This window comes from Aulonocara stuartgranti (assembly GCF_965226115.1).
Source record: "Aulonocara stuartgranti genome assembly, chromosome: 10".
Taxonomy (NCBI): domain Eukaryota; kingdom Metazoa; phylum Chordata; class Actinopteri; order Cichliformes; family Cichlidae; genus Aulonocara; species Aulonocara stuartgranti.
The window spans coordinates 14,801,630-14,822,786 of NC_138946.1; the positions used below are offsets into that span (position 1 = coordinate 14,801,630).

The 21,157-nt window shown below is 41.1% G+C and overlaps 1 protein-coding gene across 4 annotated transcripts in view; it reads right to left on the reverse strand.

Annotated features, from left to right (window-relative positions):
- LOC309715307 (actin-binding LIM protein 3-like) overlaps positions 1-8,366 on the reverse strand; it is a 54,711-nt gene extending 46,345 nt beyond the window's left edge. Inside the window, exons 1-3 of one of the 4 annotated variants that reach the window (XR_014279182.1) lie at positions 7,966-8,365; positions 7,648-7,876; positions 1,625-1,792 (exon numbers count right to left, since the gene is read on the reverse strand). Coding sequence is in view for 1 of the 4 variants with exons in the window: in XM_082548315.1 (XP_082404441.1) it covers positions 1,625-1,792; positions 7,648-7,666 (187 nt within the window). In the remaining 3 variants the exon portion in view is untranslated. Of the gene's footprint in view, positions 1-1,624; positions 1,793-7,647 lie in introns of all 4 variants that reach the window. The other 3 variants (XR_014279183.1, XR_014279184.1, XM_082548315.1) reach the window with 3 other exon arrangements.
- Between the last annotated feature and the right edge of the window lie 12,791 nt (positions 8,367-21,157).

Consider the following 21,157-nt stretch of genomic DNA (forward strand, 5'->3'; position numbering starts at 1 on the left):
GGTTTGCACGCACAACTACATGCACAAATGCACACTGTCATGCATAAACATGTTTTTAAAACAGCGTATAGCTGTGTTTCTAAAAACAGGGCCTCACACTAAATCTAAATGATTAAATCTTTCCTCTGCTTCTTTACACCTGCATCCACTGCTTACAGCTAGGATTTATTTTTGGAGATTTGCTCACTTTATACAATTTTTTGCCTATGTGTTACTACCTTACTGCTAACCTTAGTTGCAAGAGGGTCAGTTTTTCTTTTGGAGAACAGCAATATTCATACCCATGCTACCTGTTTCACCCAGACTGTGTCTTTGTGCTATGCGAAACTAATAGGCAAAGCTAAGCTTTATCTCTGCAAGCAAGTGTGGTAAGCGTATTTTCCAAAAAAGTCGCTTCCTTAACATCGATATAATTTAATTTTCCGCTAGGGTAAATTAGAAATCCTTTATTTATTTTACTTTATGCATGGCATTGATGCAGCGCTCCTTAAATCGGCACTTCTGGAACTTGTTGATATGTGATTCTTTGCATGGTGGAGTTTTCCATTAATGGCTGCAGCTACAAACTGTTTATTTCAGTGTCTCCTGAGGGCCTGAAGATCACAGTCATTCAATCAGTCATTCTGTCTTTTTTTTCTTACTTTGGTGCTTTTTCGAGCATCCCCGAGAGACTGAACTCTCAGGAATGCTCAGTCAGGTGACTAATTAACCTTGTTCATTTGTAGACGTTATCATTAGACCATTTTTTTCTGAAACATTTTGCAAGAATCAAATTCTATAAGAGGACAATAAAATAAAAAACAAAAACGCATTTCTTAGTATCAAGTCACCTATTGTTTTCTTTTAGTTTGTTTTTTTTTTGTTACTGGGGGCATTTTCTATTATAAATATATGTTAAATGACTTCAAAACATTGCAGTCTTTTAAATAACTTTCTACACAGGACCTCAGTCTGTCTAAAAACACAGTTGTACATATTTCAGTCTCATTTTCTGACCAATTAACCAGGTTTTTCGTGAGTATCCAGAATTGGAACAACATGAAAAAAGGAGGAAAGTTATTTAACAGACCTTGAACAATTATGCATACTGGTTTTCTTTACATGTGCATCTGGGTGATTTAAAATATGATATTATGCATGTTATGTGGCTGGAAAATCTGGACAGAAGTACAATGCCTTATATGTTTAAATGACCAACGATCTTTCCACTGTGCTAAATGATATTTCCTACATCAACATAATTTTTGTCTCTGGAGACAGAACTATTTTCCAAATCGGTGTCTCTAATTTTTTCTGGCTGTTCCCGGTGAAGTTGTGGTTCAGCCTCCATTTCAGTGAGCAAGAAGAAGCTAGCAATTATTCAACTGCCTTGGTTCCTTCTTGTCTGAGTAATTATTTAATATTTAACTATGTAAATTGATGCGGATGAAATGCATTAGACCAAGACTGAAAAACAAATGAATTTAAACCTTTGTATGTAAGGCTAAGAGTGGAGTACGGAAGCAGATATAACTGTGGTGCACACTTAATGAGTTTTTTATGTGTGTGTAATGTAAAAAACAAAAAAATAAATACATACATAAAGCATGTTTGTGTGTGGGTTTATTAGTTTTTTTTCTTTTACCTTTGCAAGTGAAGCAGTTAACGTGAAAGTGTGTGTTCTTCACACGCACCACCTCCCCACGACAAACCTCCCCACAGCGCTCACACACGATGGGTGAATTTCCACGGCTGGAGACGGGAGAGCTGCTGCTGCTGTTTCCTCCATAGAGGCTCGACTGGTACTGAACTGCTGGCAGAGAAAAGAAGAGAGGCAAGGATGAAAAAGCATGTTACTTGTTATCTTTTTGAGCCAGTTGCTCCACAGCCTCAAAATGACAAGGTTTTAAACGCCTTTTTCAGCCAAGCATGTTGTTACAGGGATGGCAAAACAATGAATCTTAATGAATTTGAAAACAGTTTCTCAGTTTTGCCTCATGAGTTAAGATGAAAGCAATCAGTTCTACAAGGCAACAATTACTTTCCAACATCAACCGCTCAAAAAAAAAAAACGTCAGTGTGGCCTTCAGATGACACTCTTGTTAAATGGTGCACAAACACTATGGCAACCAATCCTGTTGGATCAGTAAGTCAGAAAACATGAATAAAAACATTTACAGTAATAGAACAGACACACCAGCGTACACACTTGATTGAATGTTCACAAAACATGAAGAGATTGACTTTGTACCCAATGTCTTCAGAAGCCTCTTAGTCTGCAAGGGAGATTAGCCTGACTTACAACCATTATTATTGCAAGGCACATAGACAACATCTATCATCTGTCTTCTTCTGTCTGTCCACCATTACTATGTCCATGTCCATTATCAATGGTTAGCCATCACCAGTTTATCTGGAAGTCCCGCAGCATCTTAGCTCAGTCATTCTCAATCATCCTGGAGGGGGGTCTCACATTTTGACCTCGGGACTTTCAGGTTATACTCAGCACAGATGTTCCTCTATACTATGCCGGCCACTTGGTTATGGCGTTTCATGTATGCCCTGCCTGCTAGCATCTTGCACCCGCTGTTATGTGCTGGATTGTCTCAGGGGCATCTTTACACAGCCTGTACCCGGAGTCTTGACTGGTGTAGTAGACCGCAGCCTCTATGGATCTTGTGCTCAGAGCTTGTTCCTCTGCTGCCATGATTAATGCCTCTGTGCTGTCTTTCAATCTAGCTACTGGTAGGATTTCCCAATATCAGCCACTTCTTCTATGTAAAGGTGGTCCATGCCATGCAAGGACCTGTCCTTCCATGATGGTTCCTCTTCTTTCTCAGATTTCTGCTGCCTGTGGTATTGACTAAGCAAGTGGTCAGTCGTGGTCATCTTCCTGATAATAGTGGTTCTGACAATCACTAGTCCTCCAACTACTTCCTTCCACTTAGCATACAGTCTCAGGGTGCTGGACTTCCATGCATGGAAAGCAGCTTTCTTGCCTTGGTCAGTGGTTTCAATCTCCTCCTTTGATCAGCTGATTATCCCAACAGGATATCTAACGGGCAGCAGGGCGTAGGTGTTGATGGTTGTTCTTCCCATTCGACTGACTCCACAGGATTTGTCTTAGTCTCTGCAGGTATTTGGTGGTTGCAGCTTTTCTAGCGAGCTCTTCATGTTTCCCATTTGCCTGTGGGATTCCAAGTTCTGTCCTCTATGTCTACAATGTTGCCTTCAGGTAGTGCAATCTCCCTCAGTCCTGACTACCTTCCCTTTCCTATATATTTACTTTTTCCATTTCTAATCCTGGATGGCAGCAAACCATTGCATTGCATTTTCTGACTTAATCTTTTTGCATATGTCAATAAAGCTCTGAATGATGTCAAATCTCAACATACATGCAGAATAGCAAAGATACACACACTGCTGGAGAGAGAACAGTGCACTCTGGGGTCTTTGTGAGATTACACCTCTGTCATCCTTATGAAACTAGTCAAATCCATTTTAATGAAAAAGGCCTTTCTTTAACTTCTCCCAGACACACATGTCCATGTACCACATCTGTGTGATGAAAGGACAGCACAGGAAAAGAGCAGTGGGAGGATTAAAATTCACTGCCTGACTCATTAAATTTTGTTTTGCCATAAAAGTAAATTGCGCTCAACAGACCGTACAGCACTCTGAGCAACAATTCTACTGTATTCTGCTCAATTCAATTACATTACAGTTAATGCTGCTGTGTCTCAGAGTATTATGCAATCACAGCAAACACCACGCTGGCAGGTTAAGCTGGTGACAGCAGGAGAGACACGGAAAGAGAGGGTTGTGAATCTAAAAATGTTTTCATGATAAAGAAAAGGTAAAACTGGGACAAAAATGCTTCCTAACAAATTGTATCATCAAGTACACACACATTTGTGTGTGTGTGTGTGTGTGTGTGTGTGTGTGTGTGTGTGTGTGTGTGTATCACAGAAGCTGGCATTGGTTTTGTAGCCAGATGGCAGCACAAGAACTGGAACAACAGACATAGAAAGATTTGAGCCACCTGTGTGTGGCTGAGAAATTAAATGTGTTACTGTGTGCGTGTGTGTGTGTGTGTGTTATTAGCAGGTTTAAGTGATCTAAATTTTGGAATTTGAACTCGTGCTGTGTGCGTGTACTGTATATGCAGTGTGTGTGTGTGTGTGTAGCATGGGTACTGCTTTCTTGATAATGGAGCTAGGAAAAGTTCTGTCCACACAACAAATAACTGCTCTGTATAACATTTGCTTCTTTAAGCAATACATGACCAATACAATAATCAAAAATATCTGTTTTTATTCAAAAAGGGCGGTCTTCCTAACATATTACCTTGACTAAAACGTTCAGGAATTTGCAGATTTGTGATGAAAAATAAGAGGCTCCCATTGGAGGAAAGGAAATGAAGGAGCTAGTTAAAGGAAATTAACATCACATGACATTATTACTATTTAATAATAATGATAATACTGACACTAACACCAGAGTGCAATGAAAAAATACATTTTCTTTCCAGTTACAGATGAGAGAATCGCTGTGTCATTTATATATACAGTCAGAGTCACCTCATTAGGTACCCTGTGTACCCCTTAATGCAACCTGCTGAAGCTCAAACTGAGCATCAGAAAGAAGAAAAAAGGTGATTTAAGTGACTCTGAATTCAGCATGGTTGTTGTGCCAGTCTGGTCTGAGTTTTTCACAAGCTGCTGATCTACTGGCATTTTAAAGATAAAATATCCGTGAGTGGCAGCTCTCTGGGAGAAAATGCCTTATTGATGTCAGAGGTCAGAGGAGAATTGCCACATTCCTTCAAGCTGATAGGAAGGCAACAGTAGATGAAATAACCTTTCGTTACAGCTAAAGTATGCAGAGGATAGTCTTAAAACGCACAGCACCTCAAACCTTGAAGCTGATGGGCTACAGCAGCAGAAGACCACACCAGGTGCAGCTCCTGTAAGCTAAGAAAAGGAAACTAAGGCTACAGTTCACACCAAAATTGACAATAATAAAACTGGAAAATGTTTTCCTGGTAATGAGCCCGATTTCTGCTGCAGCATTTGGATGGCAGGGTCAGAATGTGATGTAAACATCTTTACATCACAATTCAGGTGGTGGTGGCGTTATGGTGTGTGTGGGGCCTTTTCTCGGACCCCTTAGTACCACCTCAGCATCATTTAAACGCCACAGCCAACCTGAATATTGCTGCTGACCATGTGGATGTTTTTTGTGACCTCAGTGTGCTCATCTTCAAAACTCAAATCATCTCAAACTGGTTTCTGGAATGTCACAATGAGTCTAAATGGCCTCCGCAAGTCCCAGATCAAAATCCAACAGAGTAACTTATGTAGTAAAACAGGAGATTTACATCGTGGATGTGCAGCCAAAAAATCTGCAACAACTGTGTGATGCCATGAAATCCACATGGACCAAAATGTCTGAGGGATGTTTCGTGCACCTTGTTGAATCTATACCATGAAAAAGTAAGTCAGTCCTGAAGGCAAAAGCGGTGCAACCCAGTAACAGGCAGGTGTACTTTGTGTAATGGCTGGTGAGTGTTATTGTTATCACGGATGTATGATGCTGATAAATTATTAAAAGTAACTAGAATTTCCAATCTCTCTCTCACTTGGCATTTTCCAGAGAAGACCAGAACTGGCAGGTCCACTAGAGGTGCTGTTCTCTTCACAGACATCTGGATATCCTTGGTGAATGCCAACTGAGCTGCATTGTGCTTGATTGTGAGCACAGATCCCATTAGAGAACATCAGCATCTCATGCAATGCTCATGGAGTCTGTTTGTAATAGTTAGGTCAGAAACATGCACATGAATTGCTCGCTAGAGGTCATTTAGTAGGGCTCTGGCAATGCCAGGCCTCCTGTTCTTATTCAAACCACAGCTGCGTTCAGTACTCCTCATTTCGCCCAGTCACTCTGGAGACTGTGCTGAGAGACACAGCAAACCTTCTAATAAAACCACGTATGAATACGTGCTGGAGCTGGACTACATGTGCAATCTCAATGAGCAGCAGACATCATCTGGTGCTAAAAGAATTGACAAGGACACCAGCAAGAAGCCGAAGTACAGAAAGGAGGTCAGGAAGGATAAAAAGAGACCACAACAGTGCACCTGTTGTCGCGTTCAGCTGCACTAAAGCAGGTGAAATGCTTTCTGACTGGTCAGATTTATGAAGTTTATCTGATTTCATGTTATATTGTGATGATCAAGAGTTCCCTTTATTATTTTTGAGGAGTGCATTAGTGACCCCTTGAAAATGAAATGGCACAAATGATGCCTAATATGCAGTAACTCATAAGTAAAGCCACTGAAATTTTTACGTTTGTATAATTGAGACTTCATGATGGGTCCCAACGAACGACTGGAAACCACTGATTGACCAAGTTAAATTATTTGAATAGTTGAGTTGCAGTAGAGTTGAGATATCCAGTGATTCACACAAAGCATGCAAAAAATATAAAAAACATCTAAAGCATGAATCATTTAACAGTCTGGGGATCCATCGGATTTATCTCGTGACTTCATAAGTCACCCCAGTTATTCTGCTCTGTTTGAAAGCATCTCATGTTTACTCTGACCTGTGACTTCATTGGTAAAAAGCATGAATATACCAATAAAGCTCTGAACCAAATCAGCCAGCAAACAGATAATCCTCTTCTTTTCTGTGGCAGAGTTTGTGGGGGTTACAGTCACTCAGCTGGGGGTGGCCTCAACTATACTGACATGGTACTACTTGTACAAGTGTAGCACCACCAAAGCCCTTATAAGGTTAACTATTCCCTGTGGTGGGAGGTATAAAATTGAATGGCTGCTAGGAGGAGAAGGCAGCTGCTTGGTAGCTTTTACTGGAAAGCACTGTATAGAAGCAGCAGATCCACTTTGTTCTATGTTCCTTCAGAGATACAATTCTGGGATTAGGTGGTTTCACATTGATTAAAAAAACCTGCTTTTATTTGGTGCTATGTTGAGTCACTGATGCATTTTAATATGTGCACCCAGCACAGTGTCAACTACAGATGAGCTCTTTTGTCTTCCAGCTATCAAAGAACAGCAGGCTTCTTCTCTCCAAAATACATCTGACAATACATCTGACAAGCCATCACAAAGTCTTCTAACCGTCTTACTTGTATTGACTACAAAAATGATTTCTCTCTTTCACACACACACACACACACACACACACACACACACACACACACACACACACACACACACACACACACACAAAGAATAATAGAATAAGAATAATAACAATAAAATCTGCCTCAAAAAGTAAATGTTCGAGTAGTGATTTTAAATATTGGGTCAATAAAAGGAAACAGCCTGCTGGGTGATATGACTTTGGAAATTTCTCTACTGTTGGAGTCCCTCATGAGTCAGTTCATACTGCTGACAGTCCTCAGATCTGGCAACACGCAATGACATTGAGGAAAACATTGATGAATCCCGTCACCGATCTATAACCAATATCATGCTCTGTTTCAAAATGCCACAGCCAAAAAAAAGCTAGTTAACAGCCTGTCAATAAGTGAGCCAGTGATCAATAACCTTGGCGAGAGGCTGTTTATGTCTACTTCAAGCTAAGCCCTCTCAGGACACTGTGGTATTGATCAGGCAGATTCGCGCACACTGCTTACCGTCCGTCGGTCCGCTCATGGTGCGAAGTTAATTCCTAGAAGCTTGAATGAGAGTCGCCCCGTTAAACCTCGAGTGGCAGGGCAAAAGCTCCGAATATGACAACTCTCTCGTTCCCCGTCCGACTTAAAACTCTCCCTCCCTCACTCTGCCTCAGCCTTGAAAGGGCTTTCCCTGCTCCTCCCGGGCAGAGGATTACTGTCAGGCGGCGGATCGCGCTGCCTCTCCACCCTGCGTAAAGGCAGGAATTAAATGGAAACTGACGATTTACTACTTCTCCTCAAGCTTACAGCTTCTTCTGCCTCCTCCACCTCACAAACCTCAGTGGTCCTCGGTTCCGGTGCAGACGTGTCCATTGCAAACTGTTCTGTCACAGCAGCGCCTCTGAGGTCGCCTGTAAACCGGTGCGCTCCGGCGTCAGGGCTGAAATGCTGGATGTTGAGTTTCTGGGGGTGTTCGCAGATTCTGGAGATGCCGGAGCATCTTTGGCCGGGCAAGGCCGGGGCTTTTCTCGCGATGAGAGAGCGCCGAACAGCGTCCGAATTCCAAAGTGCGTCAAAAATAGTCAATAGTCGTGCCTATATTTTTGTGAAAATTTCTATCAGCTTTGCTTCGGTGTTTCTTCGCCTTTGCTCTTTTATATTCCAGTCAACAAATGTGCATCTTTTTTTTTACACTTATTTTAAATTTGTACCTCATTTTTAGCTCCACAGGGGGTGTAAAGAGTGGAAATTCTAGTCATGCGTATTTAAATTAGATTAATTTTGTAGCGGATAAGTGATTCTGACGAACAAATTATTTCTGAAGATCCGCGTACCAAGGATTAAAACGAAAAAAATATGAACTATTAATAGTTTATGACTTTGATTCCAACTATTAAGTGTAAATTCCCACACGTAGTGAAGTAGCTGTCGTTACTGGTTTACAGTCGCTTATGTCGGGTATATGAGCTAAACTTGGACACCCAAGTTTGTGAGTGCCATTACCTGAGAACGAGGCAACGTAGGATTTTGAAATGTACACCATACGTGCATTTACTAAAAATCCCAGAGGAGAGGAATCTTGACCTCAAGGTCAAGGTCAGAGTTCAACTTTTCTGAAAATCACCTAGGATTTTCACATTTATACCACAGATGCACCTATTTGATAAGTACAGCTATGAGGAGGCTGGGCTGCCTATATTTTTCTTACTTGTGTTCAAGTACAGTTCTGAGCCTGGTTCTGCAAGATATTTCTTCCTGTGTTAAAAGGGGCTGGGCGGGCTGTATGATTGTTGGGAGATTTTTTATAATATTGTAGTGTCTTTACCTTGCAGTATAAAGTGCCTTGAGGCAACTGTTGTTGTAAATTGATGCAATATTAATAAAACAGAATTAAATTGAATTGAATTATTCCATGAATACATAATTCTATTAATGTATAGCTAAATAAATAGCTAAAAAATTGACAGGACAGACCAAAGAAAATATTATCTGTGGATATAGAGAAACACCAAGAGGTGGCAGTGTATGTCTAGATAAAAAGCACTGCACTATTAGTAAAGTCTATAAGTTTGGATAATATTAAAGTAAGATGTGACAAAAAGAGAGAAGAAAAAGTGAATATAGCTGGAATGCATTTATTATTGTCCATAGAAGAAGAACTGGGTATATTTTTGATGCCGCTGAACAAAATCACAGGAATATTTGGATTTATTTGGTATATGGATCCTGGACTACCTCACCGACCGACCACAGTATGTGAGGACTCAGGGCTGTGTGTCGGACAGGGTCGTCTGCAGTACGGGGGCCCCACAGGGAACGGTTCTAGCTCCGTTCCTCGTCACCATCTACACTGCAGACTTCTCCCACAATTCCACCCAGTGCTTCCTGCAGAAGTTCTCTGATGACTCTGCAATAGTCGGCCTCATCACTGATGGGGACGACAAGGAATACAGAGGTCTGACCCAAGACTTTGTGGACTGGTGCCAGCTGAACTACCTCCAGATCAACGCCAGTAAAACCAAGGAACTGGTGGTAGACTTCCGCAGGCACAAGCATTCTCCACTGCAACCACTGAACATCCAAGGTATGGACATTGAGGCTGTGGACAGCTACAGGTACCTTGGTGTTCATCTGAACACTAGACTGGACTGGACTCATAACTCAGACGCCCTCTACAGGAAAGGGCAGAGCAGGCTGTACCTGCTGCGGAGACTCAGGTCGTTTGGGGTGGAGGGCCCACTCCTGAAGAAATTCTATGACTCTGTTGTGGCTTCTGCTATCTTTTATGGCGTGGTCTGCTGGGGCGGCAGCATCTCTGCTGGGGACAGGAAGAGACTGAACAGGGTGATCCGAAGGGCCAGCTCTGTTCTAGGATGCCCTCTGGACCCAGTGGAGGTGGTGAGTGACAGGAGAATGGCGGCTAAGCTGTCATCCCTGATGGACAACATCTCCCACCCCATGCAGCAGACTGTGACAGCACTGAGCAGCTCCTTCAGTGGGAGACTGCGGCACCCACGGTGTGGGACGGAGAGATTTCGCAGGTCTTTCCTCCCCACTGCTGTCAGACTCCATAATAAAGACTTTAACTGATCAAGCACACACATCCATACATATGCAATAATACTAAGTGCAATAATCCTTTCTGTCATCGTTGTATTTTTACTCAGTTGTATATAGTATTTGTATTTGTATTCTATTTTTATCTTATTGTATATTTATTTTATTTTATTCTACTGTATATAGTATTTTATTTTATTCTATTCTGTACAGTTGTGTACTGTATTTATTCTTATTGTATTCTAATTTTTGCCTCATAACTTTTGCACTGTCCACTTCCTGCTGTGACAAAACAAATTTCCCACGTGTGGGACTAATAAAGGTTATCTTATCTTATCTTATCTTATCTTATCTTATCTTATCTTATCTTATCTTATCTTATCTTATCTTATCTTATCTTATCTTATCTTATCTTATCTTATCTTATCTTATCTTATCTTATCTTATCTTATCTTATCTTATCTTATCTTATCTTATCTTATCTTATTCTACTACTCTTTGAATTGCCAAACAGGTGTTCTATATATATATTTCTTTTGAAGACTTTGGCATGTGATTGTTCTCTCCTGCAGGCAGCAGCCCTCCAACCAAAACATGTTTATAGTGTTAACTCTCAGTCTGTCCTGACTCACTTCCCTGTAATTGAGAAACAATGCACAGGATATTTCCTGCAAATGCTGAAACTCATCTAACCTCTACTGCAAAGATGAAGTAAAAATAAAGTCGGGGAACGCCTAAGCTCAAAATCTAACAATCCTCAGTATATTAAACCTGGCTGAGGTGTGTGTTTAGTTTTTGATCAGTTTTAAGACATTAGCAGCAGCAGAGGTTTGAATCCTCCTGGGAGATCGCTGCCGTGTCTGCAGCGGCTGCACTCAGAATCAAAAGGTCAAAGCTTTGAGTGTCTGCTCATGCCTTCAATCGTGAGTCCGCCAAGGTCAAAAAAACAATATGTCATGCATGCAGTTTGTGTGTCTCCGGCGACTCTCAGATGTGATTAATGACCCATTGTTAAGTCAGTCTGTCCGTTTAAAAGCAGTTGGGAAGAACTGAAGTACACAGTTAGGCAAGTGCACCGTGCATGTTTGTCTAGTTCATTGATTTTCTACAGTTAGCTGATGTATTATGTTCCAAAAGAGGACGCATCTGTTGTTTGTAAAAGATGAAATTACACTGTTTTTGGTCAGAGCAGACACGCTGAGAGGAAGCTAAAACAGTAAGATCATCTGAACAACAGGATTTATGTACATGCATAGGAATATTGTATATCAAGAAGGAAGAAACAGCATACTGACCATTATATGTGTAAATCTAGATCGTTACATAAATGTTAGTACTGGTGTTGGCACTGTTGTCTTAAAGTAAGCAAGTCCAGAGTTCGACTCCACCTCTGGTCAGAGGCCTTTCTGAGTTTGTTTAGTTCTCTGCGTGTGCTCCCACAGCCATGCTTTCCAATACCTCCCACAGACATACAATTATTGTGAATGTGAGTTTGTCTCTATGTCTTTTCCTGCATCAGGCTGCAGACCTGTCCAGGGTGTACCCCGCCTTTCTCCTTGTGGTACCTCGGACAGGCTGTGGTCAGATAAATTGAAATTTCACTATATCCTCTGGACTAAAGCAGAAATGGACAAGTGCTGTTATCAGCGCTCAGTTGAAAAATTGCATCTCTGATGGTATGGGGTGCATTAGTGCCTATGAAATTGACAATTTGTGCATCTGGAAAGGCACCGTTGGTTTTAGTACAACAAATGCTCCCATCTACCAACAGAAGGATCACAGGCTTACCTCTTTTTCAGTGAATGCCTTCTGTATTTCAACATGACAATGCTAGACAGTACACTGCATATACAGCAGCAGGGCTTATAGTAGAAGAGTAGAACGTGTTAGGACGTCATGGAATTAAAAATAAAACAAAGAAAATCCAGAACTGTTGAGCAACTGCAACTTATATCAGACAAGAATGGGAAATTTCTCTCCCGCAAGTCCAGCAGCTGGTCTCTTCAGTTCCCAGATGTTTACAGACTGTTTTTAAAAGAAGAGGGGACGCTACACAGTGGTAAACAAGGGCAATGTCCTAACGTGTCGGTGCCATCCAACCATGTGCTTATTTTTTGGTGCATTTTCTTGGCTTAAACATTTGATATGTTTTCTATTTTCTACTCTGAATAAATGTGGGTCTATGAGATTTGGATTCTGTTGCATTGTTTTCATTCACATTTGACACTTTTTTGGAAATGGGCTTTCAGATTCAAATCTCTGAGCGATATCATTCGTGTTGTTTCTGCACCACATTTTGTGTTACACACAGTTAGACAACAGAAAATCAGCAGGATTGACAGTGTCATAAAGAGGGCGCTGCTGTTTTATTGCAAGCAGTTCCACCACTTCCCCTGCACAGTATAGAAGCTTACAGGATGGAGCAAATAAGAGACAGACAGAAGTACCAAGATTGTGTTGTGCCTTAGCAACAAGTCACCATATCCTCCTGGACAGGAAGTAACTGGCTTTGAAGGAAATATGACATAACACCTACCTATAAACAGCTGCAGTAACAGTAACATTTACCCTTACTACTGTTTCATTTACTTGCACAGTTCTAAACATGATAAGGCAATTAGTAATATAATACTATTAGTAAATAATAATGGTAACTTCATTAAATAATAATAGTAGAAACAAATAGAAACAAACTGCAAACACAATATTGATATTGTATTCATTGTAAAATTGCTTATGACCTCATCTGTCAGTTATAAATAATTTATGACAGTAAATTCTTTTTGCTCTGTTTTTGGTCTCTACCAACAGAAGGAATTGTGAGGGTCTTTATCTGCTGAATGCTTTGCTGTGTTTAGATGTGACCTTGTGCTATTTCTGTTCAACGTATAGCATACAGTGGGTGTTTCGAGCGTTCTTGCTCAAAATAGCTTCCCGATGAGATCAGTGAGGATGAAATAAAACGTTTAACCCACTGACATAGACAAAATCAGCCAAATCACCCGTGTAATGGATAAGCGAACACACGGGTGGATGATGGTTGAGCAACAGGCCTCTTTGAAGTCAGAATTGCAGACTTGCAGCCTTAACAAGGTTTTTCTTTTCACCGTCCATTTTGCTGTGTAAAAAACCCTTAAAACTGTTTGAGAATAATTCTGTGCAATTGCTTCAAAACCTTTATTTACAGGAACACACACAGAAAAGTGAGACTGTGCACTCTTTGCACTCTTCTGCAGTTTTTGGTTTTGCAACTACTTTTACCTTTAACCCATAAAGTTGTCTTCACAAAGACTGGGTATTCTGTGTGTCTATTTATAGCAGAAAGGAGACACAAGTCTGTACATAAAGTCACACTGTGGAGACTTTCTTCCCATCTGAAGACAAAAATTATGATCTTGACTTCAAGGAACAAGGCCTTGGTACATATGTGTTTACTTGTGAGTTCATCAGTCAGGAAATGAAACAAGTTGAAGGTGAGGTCAAGGCTATTGTGTGTTTCAGTATAATAAGTGATCCGCCTCTGCTTCCTTCATTAAAGGGTCGTAAGTGGACTCTGTGGGTCAGGATTCTGTTCTTTATTGAAGGAGTTGTTACATAAATCATAATCCAGAGATCAAGAGTTACAACAAACGCCCTAAAAGCTTCAGATTTATAGATATACGGGATTAAAATATGCCTGAAAAATCAAAAGGTGATGCTAATTATATATCATGCAGACATCCCCTGCAGCTGTCTTTTGTCTTACCTCGTGGCTTTCAATGAGTGTCTTTTTCATGAGTTCCATCATAACTGCTTGTTTGTGTTATGCTAGTCTACAATGTGCAGATTAAAATGCAGTGAATAATTTGGCTCAGAAACAGCTGTATTTCTCACAGCTTCTTGAAAAGCTTGTGGTACTGAAATTTTCTCTGGTAGTGGAGTAGAACCATCGCCCTTGGCTGACTGCCACTTTCTTTTCACACATTGTTCAAACCTGGATGCCGAGCCAGTTTTTCACAGCTTTGGTTTTTATCCTTAGTCGTTCTAGCAGCTGTGTTTGGACAGATAGGAATTCTCTCAGCCTTTGGTCTACGGAGGCATAGCAGGCGAGTGCAGCAAGTAATGTGTCTTTGCCTGCTGTGCGCCAAAGAGGAAGGTGAAACTCGGGAAGTGACAAACAGCAGTTAAAATGTGTTCATTCGCACAGAACCCGTGGAGCTTAGAGATACAACCAGTTTTAAATCACGCTGAAACATGAAAACCGATGAAGATTTCCTCTGACGAGCAAAAGTACCAAACATTCCTCACACCCAGCTTCTCCAATGTGATGATTTGTTGTAAACGACATATAAAACGCTAACATGCACTATGACAAGTAGTCTGACTAGAAAAGAAAAAAACTGTTGCATGCTTGCATTTTAGTCTTAACTAAAGCATGTGCAAAAGTCTTGAGTCAGCCATCATTTCTTCACCTTTTGCTTCCAAAGAGCCAGACTTTCTGGAAATAGAAAAAAAAAAGTTTTCTGAAGGGCTTTCAAAATGTTTCATTAAGGGTTGTTTTTAACTCATTTTCTGTTGTGTCATATATAAGATAACACTTGGCAAAGAACCAATTTTAAATTGTATATTTAGTCTCCATATTTAGCCTGTCACAAAAACACAACATTTCTGACCAGTTCTTTAGGTGAAAAACAGTTAAGAAAAATGCCAAAGATAACAGTTACAGATAACACAAAATAGGATTTATATACCAACAAGTTGATTCTCAAAAAGCTATTAGCCAAAACCTTTGCATATCACCGTATGATGTGCAAAGATAAAAGAAGTGTCAGGCCTACAAGCTATCTACAAGTAGATATCTACAGCAGCTGAAATTCATGTCTTCAGGAAATAGGGAAAAGAAAGATGGCTGGTTAGGATAGAGATACAACGGTGAGTGTCTACAGCCATTTGTAAAACATGCTGGAGGCTCTGTTATGGTCTGGCAATGCATTTCAGCCAGTGTTGTTGGGGATCTTGTCAAAATTCATGGAATTATTAACATAGAAAAGTATGATCAGACTTTAATCCAACATGGAATACCATCTGGAAAGTGTCTGGCTGGCAATATTTCATCATGACAATGATTCCAAACATACTGCCAGTGAAGTAAAAGCATACCTGGACAAAAAAAAACAGCACAGTGGAACACCATTACTCATGGATTGGCCTAATCAGAGCCCAGATCTCAACACTATTGAAGCAGTGAGAGATCATCTTGACAGAGAACAAAACAAAAGGCAGCCAGCGTCCAAAGAAGAGCTTTGAGTGTCCTTCAAGGAGCCCGGAGAACAATTCCCGAAGAGTGCCAGGAATGCCAAGAAAGGTTGCAGACGAGAGTTGGAATAAAGGTGGTCATATCAAATATTGACTTTCTGTCTCATTAGAATTGTTGCACATGTTTCGGTAAATTGCTGCACCTATTTTTGCACTTTCCACAGAAAACGAACATGATAAATGATTTGGAAACGAAATGGATATAAGCATGGCTACACTGTCTATAGGTTAAGGTGTTTTTTTAAATTCACCAAAAAAAAAGTCCACAGTATCAAGTAAACCGCGTGTGAGGCCGTCCCTTACAAATCTGTTGAAATGTGGAAACACTTGATGCATCCGGCCGTCCCGAAGAGATTAAACTGCTGACAAGTGTTTGCAAATGGTGCTTGAAAATGGAAGACAAATGACACAAGTGGGAAGAAAGTACCCGGAGGGGGTGAAATTGAGGAGAGATGAAAGATGAATGGCAGAGACACACACGGGGGAGAAAAGAAGAAGCTAAAGAGTTATGAGTGAAAAGGCAGATGAGGCTAGGGAAAGTGGAGAGAGTGATGAGGCCGGGCAGAAAGAGTGAAAGAGTGGACAAAATGAGAGAAGGTGAGTGATGGAAAAAAGAAAGGAAGAGAAAGAACAACAGCAACCTGATGAGAGGATGGATGAGGGGAGGAAAACAAAAGTGCTGACGGGCAGAAAGACTGTTTTTCTTTCTGCTCGTGTGCTTCGTTCCTGTTCTGGATACCTGTCAGCACAGAAAGAGCCACCTTTTTTGAACACACATACAGGTGGTACTGTACATGGACCCCTGCATATATGTGTATGTATGAAACTTGTGTGATAGCTCAAAAAGCAAATGAAGAGATGGCCATTTTCTCATTTAAATGCATTCTGTGTTTGTGACCCTGTGTTTTTCTTACCAACTTGTTTAACTCTAACCTAGCTTCAGGGATTACGTCAATCATCTGTCAGCACAGCAGGTCCAGCAAAGTAGAGGGGATGTTTGTTTTTATGTGTTTCAATGCACATATCAGCCCGGCTGAGGTATTGAAAGGTAGTCTAACTGAAGTCCCATGTGGCAGTCAGAGCAGCTCAGTCTTCTGTGTGTTGTGGTTTCTGGGTGTAGTTCTGTAAAAAAGAAAATAGAGCTTTCATGACATTTCTCACAACAAGTCTCTGTGGGTTTTTCCATTCACCGGCACTCTTTCGCTTTTTCCTGGATTGCACACATGCAGTTCCTGTCCTTGACTCCTCTCCTCACATCCTAATTCCTTCCACCACTGCAGAGTTGGTGAGGAAGAGATAGGAGAAGGGAGGAGTCATTAAAAAAAACAAGTAATTCTCACTTTGGAGCCTCATTTTGAAGCATTGTGAATAAAACATGACTTTTGGCCAGCTGCACCTTTTTTTAAACCCTACTGCAGCCATAGATCTCAGGCATTATAGAGGTCAGAAGATGTTATATAATTAGGGCTACTTTACATTCAATTCACAACATAGTACAATGCGACTATCACTGTTTTTAAATGTACACAGGTACTCAAACAATGAAGGGTAACTGAACAACTGAAGCAACAAATGAATAAAAGGTCCTTTGAAGGTCCTCTTTACACTTTATTTTGCATATTGTGTGCCGTCCCTCTTTAATACACTGAAGCCATGGTACTGTGATAGATTTCTGGGTCACTAGCAGGAGGAGAGAGGACACAAGAAGGAATAAAAAAGAGAAATGAGAAAAGCCTCAGGTCTTTTTCCGGAAAGAGAGATTGCTTCAGACTTTTTCAGGTGTAATTTTTGGTGGTTGAGCAACAGACTGCTATCCTGTTCCACTGTAGTGAGAAAGGGTGGGTACACTACAGCTAATATCTCAAAATCTGGGAAAGTAATTGGAAATCTAGATGGATAAAGAGCAGCAACAGGCCGGAGGAAAAATACAAAAATGAAATTTAGCAATGAGCTGTCACTTTAAGCAATGTCTATATTGACATGACAGTGTCACACAGTTGCTGCAGATTTGTTGGCTGCACTTCCTTGATGCAAATCTCACATGCTATTGGATTGAGATCTGGTGGCTGTTGAAGCCATTTGAGTGCAGTGAACTTTTTACCAGGTTCATGAAACAGGTTTGAAATAAACTAAACTTTGCGATGCTCTATCCTGTAGCCATTAGAACATGGACACGCTGCAGTCAAAGAAGGGTTGGGCATAGTCAGCAACAGTACTCAGGCAGGCTGCGGTATTTAAATGATGCTCATTTGATACTAAGCGGCTCAAAGTGTGACAAGAAAAAATCCCCCACACCACTGCACCACCAGCAGCAGATTGAACTGTTGATACAATGCAGGACGGGGCCATACTTTCATGTTGCTTACATCAAATTCTGGCTCTACCATCTGAAGCAGAAATAGAATAATCTTCAGCATTTTCAAATCATCTATTGTCCAGTTTTAATGAAGAAAAAAGGAAACCACTGCCATTATTGCAGTTTATGTCAAATACTGATACAGGAAAATACATTGTCTGTCATGGTCCGTGGTCCTGTGTGTGATGCGCGGGTAGCCACACCCCCAGGCTGGGCCATCACCGGCACACCTGCTCTCCATCGGGGTGAATACCTGAAGAGCTACTTAACCCGGCGCTGACGGATGCTCCACGCCAGTCCGTTAATCACCTCTCTGTGGTAACTAGACTCCCGCGAAAGCGTTGCATTACTATCTTGTTGGAGCTGTGTTAAATCTGCCTACTTGTGTCTAGGTTTCGATCCGGCGTTCAGCGTTTGCCACCTGCCTGTCCTCCTGCTCAATTGGATCACCCGGTGCATCATCTGGCCCAACCACTACCTCCACGGATTTCCCTCTCACAGACGTCCCTCTCCAGCTCCTACGGGCCCGCTCTAATCATAAGCCAACTGGTCTAACTCAGTTTTGATGTGTTTCCTCCGCTTCTCGGCTCCCTAGTAATCTTCTCCCCTTTCTGTTGAAGCCTCCCACGGTCCCGATTCCGGCTTCCTCGCATCATTGTTTCCCCGGGTTTTTTAGTTCCTCGTTTTGCTCCTTTGGTTTTCCCGGGTCGCTTTTTGTTATTATAATAAAGTGTCCTTTTCTGCTAGTGCTTGAGTCTGCGTTTGGATCCTTTTGTGCACGCGCGCCGCGGCACATGACATTGTCAAAAATTGAACATGTGGTAGGATGTGGTAGCAGCATGGTTTCAGTAATACCAGTGAACATTATGTACAGGATATACTGTTCAGAGCAAGCATTTCTTAGAAAAACAAAGGGGCCATACCAGAAATCCAGAAGAGGTTGAAAATGTGTTTCAACTTGACTTAATTACTCTTGTAATAGACTGAAACACATGCATATTTGCGCACAGTATGTGTGAGATATTTTCCTGCAGTAACTGTAGTTCAAGCTACAACTCGTGTATCTGGTCACTGAGGTTCTGGAAAATATTTGCTGTAATTCAGAAAACAACCGTCTGCAGGTCAGATTCAGCGACAGCGACAATATAATTGTTCCCAGAACTTGGGGAGTGAACTCAGTACAGAGTTTGACTTCATGTAAATTTCTGATGAAACTTCTCAGTGATGATGGATATTTGTTTCGGCAGAAAGTAATAGAAAACATTAGAAGAAGAAAATCAATAAAAGAGACATGTTTATTTATCAAATCACAACAGAAGTCATCCATTTTCTTAACTGTTTATCCAACATCTGATAGCCGGCGAGCATACAGATCACAGCTGCACAGGTTGCCAGGGGGAACAGAGAGACAGACAACAGCATACTCCCAAATTCACAACTGCAGTCAATTTATCATTAACGGTTAACCTATTAGCCTTGATAAGAAACCCAAGCAACCACAGGCAGAACAAGCAAACCCCACAGAAAAAAAGACTGTACCAAGAAGCTACTTCTAAAACCGACAAGCAGCGTTAACCCCACTGCCCACCGCTACAAAAACATTTTCTCCAGTTTCCTTACAAAGATTTGCTCCTCATCAGTCGATTGCTGTTATAATTTGTTCAAATAAAATCTAATTTAAGTGCTTGTGAGGACAGAATTTCAGTCACTTTGACAAGCAGACAAAGAATCAACTGGTGCAGCGACATTTTAGAAACCCCTCCAAAAGGACTCGTGTGTTTTCAATAGTGTGAAATGTTGGAAAGGCAATGCGCACTCTATATATTACCAAACGGATAATTGCACAGATAACAGAAAGTAACGCAAAAACACATAACCAGACATCATTGTATCATATATTATATTAACACAATGAGGAACTGCTGGAAGTATTTGGCAAGAAATAAAAACATTGCAGCTAAAAATATCATTAGAGTGACGGCACATGGTTACCGCATTAATTTAAACATTTTACAATCAAGTTTACTGGCAACACTCAGCAACATAAGACTTTCTTTTAAAAATGTCAATGTACTGTGTCCTAACGTTCTTTCATTAAATGGGACTTTGGTTGAAAGAACTGGTGAGCTCAAGTGTCCAAACATGATGTATTGCTGAGGACAGATGAAAGAAGAAACTGACAAAAAGTAACAACAAAAGAGTGACGTGAATGAGGGAGCAGCTCTGGATGGATACTTTTTGAAAGTGTGACGAGGAGAGAACGTGTGAAGAGATAGAGGAAAAGATAGGACGCAGACGGAAGAGGCGCCAAGAGGAATGTGACAAGAGGAAGTGGCCATACTCTCTGTTCTATGTCTCTTTTCCCAAAAGAGGAAACATTAAAGAGCAGAAAACACAAACATAACAATAGAAATATTAGACTTTTTATGTGTATGTCAGACGAACACTGGTGCCAGCTTTCCTCAGTGAACTGAGTGCAGGCTCAGCTTTATGAGAGCTTTCATTTGCACGCTCGGGGTGATTGTTGTCTTCTGCAGTACAGACCGTAGGGTGGTCGGAGCATAACTGACTAAGATCCTGAATTTCAATCATGCTGCTCAAATGTTCAGCTTTATCTTCTACCAGTACGTTTGGACAAGAGGATGTTGCTCTGGGCTCTCTGACAGACATGCTCCAAAAGAGGCCATAAAAAAGGGAAGAAGCGAGTGCTCGTGTGATGCTCTCACTGCAGCGTGTTTCTTGCTTTTCATATACAGCTAAAAGTCTGAATGGGCTGACAAAAAAAGTATTGCCCTAATAACATAACAAAACATAACCCATCAGTGGTGTATATTTTTAGATGATATAATTGCTTTGGAGAAGCAATATGTATATATATTATCAGACAGAGATAAGCCACTTTGCAATTTTGAGACGCTGATGCTCAATCAGCCTGCTGAAGCATCTTTATCTAACTGGTTCACATCTGAGTGGTTTCAATGCGCCGCGCATGTGGGAGTCTATTGTTCACGACATGTAGGTCATCATGAGCATATAAAATGACGGCTTGTGGTGATCAAGTATGAGAAATTCTCTACATGAAAGCCTTGCTGGGTACATTCTGTGGTGTGTGGGAACCTTTAGGTGCTTCCTGTTGCACGCATCACCTCCTTGAGATATAAGGTTCAGGGAAGACAGAAGACCTGCATTTGCAGCTTCAGTGGAGTTCATTCTACCCATTTTGGTTAATGCCAGATGCCACCAGATCCGTTTACCTCGGAAGTCAGATGTCGGAACTTGGCAATGACGTCACTGCTAAGTTGAGGGTGTTCCAGTGGTAAA